This window comes from Cyprinodon variegatus, unplaced genomic scaffold, assembly GCF_000732505.1.
Source record: "Cyprinodon variegatus isolate N-32 unplaced genomic scaffold, C_variegatus-1.0 Scaffold222, whole genome shotgun sequence".
NCBI lineage: Eukaryota > Metazoa > Chordata > Actinopteri > Cyprinodontiformes > Cyprinodontidae > Cyprinodon > Cyprinodon variegatus.
The window spans coordinates 115078-120978 of record NW_015150675.1 but is presented as its reverse complement, the minus strand read 5'-3'; the positions used below and the strand labels follow the sequence as shown (position 1 = coordinate 120978).

At 39.8% G+C, this 5901-nt stretch overlaps 1 protein-coding gene across 1 annotated transcript in view; it reads left to right on the top strand.

Annotated features, from left to right (window-relative positions):
• The window catches only part of mms22l (MMS22 like, DNA repair protein), a 29277-nt gene that overhangs the window by 10904 nt on the left and 12472 nt on the right, over nt 1-5901 (top strand). The window contains exons 13-14 of the mRNA XM_015380814.1: nt 3068-3284; nt 3364-3653. Coding sequence (XP_015236300.1) covers nt 3068-3284; nt 3364-3653 — 507 coding nt within the window. The remainder of the gene's footprint in view (nt 1-3067; nt 3285-3363; nt 3654-5901) is intronic.

Below are 5901 nucleotides of genomic sequence, written 5' to 3'. Positions count from 1 at the left end.
TGTTTTTTTTCTGTTTTACTTAATGGTACATTTTCATTTATCTAGAAATATATTATATTCTATTTAAAATTTGTATTTTTTCAAATTTGGGTTTTTTGAGTTGTATTCTTTGCAGAATGATCACAGGTCACATTTTCTTCACTTTAAGGCCAACACAAACACTCGCTATTGATGCAAACATTGACCAATACAGATGTGTTTCTAATGTCCATGCAGACCAGGAGAAAAGGAACTCTGCTCCTCACTCTGGAGAAAGGCTCGCCCCAGAAGTGACAAGAATGGGATCAGAAATTTAATGAACAATTAAATGAACAATAAAAAAATTAAATCTAAAAAGAAAATTAGAAATGAAAACTGAGCTAGAAAAAATAACATAAAAAAAGCCAAATAAAAGAAAAACAACAACATTGCTGGGAAAATTTTATGAAATAAATAGTTTTTAAAATTTTCCTTTTTGGATTTAATTTCTATTTTTCACTTCACTTACCAAAATGCGCCTTTTTTCCCTTTGAATTTCAAATGTAATATTTGCTGCATGAATAATGGAACACAGTTCTCTGTATAATGATAATAATTGAACTTTATATTTCTCACATTGGAGACATTAACCTCTGCAATTAAGCCATCCAATTGGGGAGCAGTGGGCTGCCATCGTGGGGCGCCCGGGGAGCAGTGACAGGGTTTTAGCGGCTCATTAAAAGTCATTAAATTATTATTTAAATTTAAAAAAAGTTTATAAAAACAATTTCGACAGATATATTATATTGCGATATAATTGCACGGAACTGCTTCCGGTTGATCGTAAAGCTGTATGTTTGGAAAAGAAGTGCGAGGCAGAGGAAAAGCTACAGAATGGGGAAAATGCAAATTTAGACAAAAGTGGCTGGAAAACGAGGAATTCGGGACATGGCTGCAGCCTGTCAACGGTAAAGATGACAATGGATTTTGCTGTGTTATTTATTTATATATATATATAATTACGTGAGAGATAGATAGATCTGAGAGAAGAAACAAAGATTTGAGAGAGAAGAGAGAATATTTGAGAGAGAGCGCATGTTTTGAGTGCAAGAAGATGAAATTCTTTTCTCAAATTGAAATTATGTGCTCTTGCATTATGGCAGGATAATTCTCCCATATTTATGCCCTAACCACTCCCATTCTCCATACTTGAATGTACCGTTCTCTAATCTTTAACTCTAACTTGGTAAACGCAAAGTATTGTTTAGTGCAGACTAGGGCTGCAACAACGAATTGATAAAATCGATAAAAATCTATTTTTAAAAGCGTTGGCAACGAATTTTATCATCCATTAGTTGTGTCACACGATTAATGCGTCATCCGCGGCCGCCGTCATCACATCCACTTGACTAAAACGGGGGAAGAAAAAAAAAATACGGCAGAGCGAGCCAGCGCCGCAGGGCGCACTGTTGCCAACTCAGCGACTTTTCAGACCCCTCCAGCGACTATTTTTCAAAAAAACTCTTAGTGAAAGCATGTATCGTTCCTACTCTGCCGTGGGGCGCCTCCCCATCCCAACCCCGTTCTCCCGCAGGAGTCCCTCTCGGCGCTGCAGTCAGAGCCGCAGGATGTTTACCCTCAGCATCCAGCCTGCAAATGAAGCGCAAATTGATCACAATAATTAAAATAGCCTGCGCTTTGTAAAGTGAAAAAAGTGATAACATGCAACTTTTTGCAAAAGAAATTAACATGGCACGGAACCACCATGTTTGTTTGGTTTTAAAGTGGGGAAACGTAACGTTAGTTTCTCAGGTAGCTCATCTGATGCTTTCCTTACCGTGTTAGTAGGTTACAGACAGTGATAAGGTTGGCTACTTATTTTACTTTTAATTTCATTTGAATTAGCTTAAGCAGCGTTTATATTTACCTTATAAATAATTAACTTGCAAATTATGAGGGCAAGGCTTTTAAAGTTTAAATCTTCTGGCAAAGATAAAGTAAAGAAGATCCTGCAATTTATGGAAGTAAAGCAGAATAAAATCCAGCAAGATCAGTAATATGTCAATTAATTATCTGCCACATTCCCATGTAAATATCTGTCTTTGGAGGATGTGTTTTTTAGCACCCCTAGTTCTCTCATTTTTATTCCAAATACAATTTATAATTTGAATCACAGGGCTATTTTTATCTCTATGGTTCAGTATTTTCTCAAGTAGCAACTTTAACTGCTATACTTTCCTGTCTTAAAAGGCAGAACTCTTCTAGTCTAAAAAAAACTCATTTGAACCCCTTAGGGGCTTTAAAAAACAAAAATGTCTTTTTTTGCGCTTTATGAAACAAAGTAGCCTATATTTTGTGGATGTACAGCTACATTTCTCATGTAAGTTTGCGTAGTTTTAACACAAACATTTATTTTTCATATTGCACCAGTACAGTTAATGAGCAACCTGTACTTGTGTGCTTGTTTGTTCTGTCTAAAATGTTTATTTTGGAATAAAGAGGTTAATATAAAAAATATTTTTTGTCCGATTCATCGATTAATCGAAAAAATAATCGGCCGATTCATCGATTTTTAAAATAATCGTTAGTTGCAGCCCTAGTGCAGACGGTTCAAGTTGATGGAAAAGGATTTATAGTTTTTATTTTTATTTAGCATTTCTTCTTCCTCTCTTCATGGATCTAAATTACACTCAGAGTTTTTGATGAAGAACATTGGAGAACGAGAAACATCAGGAGGGGCAAGAACCAGCGCAGGAGCTTCAGGGAAAACCTGGAGCAGTTTTAGGTGCAAAGATTTCCCAACCTGAGAATATCTCACTGAGCCTTGGTGAGGCTATCATCTGAATATCATGGATGTTCATTTAAATCATTGGGACCCGAAACCATTGGAGGCTCGAAGTACAGACCCGAATCTTAAAGAATCTTAGAGCGTATTTGTTACAGACAAATATGTTTGTCCTCCTGATTAAGCTGGTGATTTAAAACCCTGCTAAAAGCAAATGCATGCCACACTTTTCAGATTTGTATTGGTTTTCCTTCCACTTTATGGTTGGCTGTACTTTGTGTCCCTGACCGTGCCGCCCCTGTTCTTGTGCTGCTTGTTTTCCAGGATTTACTCCAAGTTCTCATCCAAGAAGATGCAGGAGCTGTCAGAAGGAGGTCTCATGAACTTCCTGCTCCTTTTCCTGGTGGTGGCGCGGCAGGTGGATCTGGAGGACGTGGCCAGCCGAGCCTGCGAGCTGCTGGGCTTCTTGCCCTCTAACTGCCCCCCTGCACACCGGGCGCTGGTCTGGAGGGGGCAGCTTTCACTGCTGTTGCTTTTCCAGGTGGGTTTTCCAACCCTCAGGCTGGATTTTCAGGATTGTTTCTAATCCAGAAGGGAATTCATAGGTGTTCTGTTTATAGGAGAGAGGTCTGGACGGAGGGGCTCAGGCCAGCTGGTTGGCCTCCTCCTTTAACGAGACAGCCAAGGAGTTCTACAACAAGACCACCGAGGTGTCTCGCAGACTGGCCCTGTGGGGGCCCCTGGGCTCCTATCTGGAAGGTGTGGCCGAGGTGTTCGAGACGAGCGCCAGCCTCAGCCTGTCGGAGGAAAAGCTGCTGAACGAAGGCTTTGATTGGTTGCTGCCAGCGTGTCGTCAGTCGGAGCTGAACTCTGTCCTGAGCTTTCTTCAGATCGTCCTGGCGCAGCTCAGGTGAGAGCGTCTCTAACGGTCCATCCTTACAAAACCCAATCACTCCGCCTCTTGATAAAGGGACAATTGTGCGTCCAGCCTGACTGTCTGGGTGGGGGGAAAGAATCCTCGGTGAGCCGAGGCCCCGTTAGTCTCAGGAGGTCCGCTGACCCCCGGATCACCTTCCCCAGATGCCACCAGATCCCTGATTAGGGTTACGGAGCCATGGGACCCTCTGTTCCCCCCAGCGTTTTCAGGGTCTTTGTAAGAGTCTCCGGCCAATGGAGCGTCAGGATGGGTTCAGCTGCAGGACACAGGTGTTCGTTACACGGACGACCCCGGCTGAAGGTTGAAGGGAGACGACTGAAACAGTGGGGGGGGGGTCACCCAAGACAAAAATCAGGTGAGAGATGAAGGCTAACAGGCAGAAGGAATCAGGTTCTCTTTGAGCTCTCGTGTTCTCATGAAATTATTCGTTGTGTCGCAGCAAAGAGCAGCAGGTCTCTTACTGTTTACTCCGATCTAACAGTCATTATTAAAGATAACTCGTTTGGTAAGCCGCTGTTTCAGTTTCTAAATGATAATTAAGGCTAAAATTTTAACTACAGGTTTATTGGATAAACACAGCTTTGGTTTAACCCCCAAATTCTTCATCATACCACTGATTTACTATTATATCCAGCAGGTCTGTCTTCTCTGACTGCAGGTCTGTGAAGGGACAAAAAATAAGGGTGATGGTAAGGAGGCCTTCTAACCTAAAAGCTGCATTGCTTTTATGAGTTGACTGACTTTACTAAATGTTGTTAAAGTTTTGAATACTTTATGAAACATTCCAAAAAATAAAAAAAAAAGACAAACAATCCACTGGACTTAGTTTCCAAGTTTGAAGAAGTTTCGCTTCCCATTCAGGAAGCTTTTTTCAATTCGAAATGACTCATTTTTTAACACTTTTAGCATAAAATAAAAGCAGAGGAAAATGTACTTTTTAACACACAATCCTCGTTTTATATAACTTATTAGCTTTGGTCCAATCAGGAACAAACGTTTTCATTGATGAAAATGATTTACGGTAAAATTTCTGCAGTGATTTAAATAATTTTTTGGTTCCGCTGTATGTAGATTATAAAGTTGATGTAGATCAGCAGGTTCCCAAATATTTTAGCCTCTGACCTCCAAATAATTATACAACAGAGCAGTGACACTCTAAAAGTACTTTATTTTTATTTATTCATATAAATGGGTGGGGTGCACACCCCCTAGAGGGGGCTTTGTATAATTACAGGCCCGGAATGGTGATATTTTTTATTCTGTAAACAAAACAAAAAAATCAGTGAACCACTTTAATTATATTATTATTTATATTAATAAATTTATTAGATTGAATTCTTTAACATCATTTTAAATTTATTTTTAGTTATTAAAATGATTTATTTTGGCATTTTACAGTTTAATAGAATATATTATGCTCTAATTTTATCATAGATGAATAACTAAATGTTACATCTGCTTATATCATTTATTCATTTCTCTGCCCTTCATGCAGCTTTAAAGGGGAACGCCGTTTTTTTTTACATTGGGCCCTTGATTTTACATTATTACATCATGTTCTACTCACCCATATGAGTTTTGTATCATTTGGAGCTGTTCTGAAGATATTCCGTTAGGTTACATCCAGGTAACGTCTTCCTATGGCAACGACTTGAAGGCACAATCTAAACTGTTCATAATTTATTCTTTATGGTACGCCAGCATTCATAACATGTAGCCGAATCACTGTCCCCCAGACATCCGCGGTTATATTTTTTAAAAACAAAACGGCGCGTGTCGGCTACCATTCATTCATCCTGTCCGCTGAACTGCTGCTAGTTTTCCTCACATGCCTGGAAGATGTCTAGTGCTGCTACCACAGATGATCTCGCTCTCCAAATGGAATTGAACGATTCAGATTAGCTAGCCGAACGAATAGAAGGGGTAGAGCGCAGCCGCCTGTGGCCAGGGCTGCCTTTCACAACTCCAGTCGAGCGCGCAGATGACGTCATACACGCAGCGCTTTGCTTTTAAAAGATATAAATATAAAAAATATAACCGTGGATGTCTGGGGGACAGTGATTCGGCTACATGTTATGAATGCTGGCGTACCATAAAGAATAAATTATGAACAGTTTAGTTTGTGCCTTCAACTCGTTGCCCATAGGAAGACGTTACTTAGATATAACCTAACCGAATATCTTCAGAACAGCTCCAAATTACACATAACTCATATGGGTGA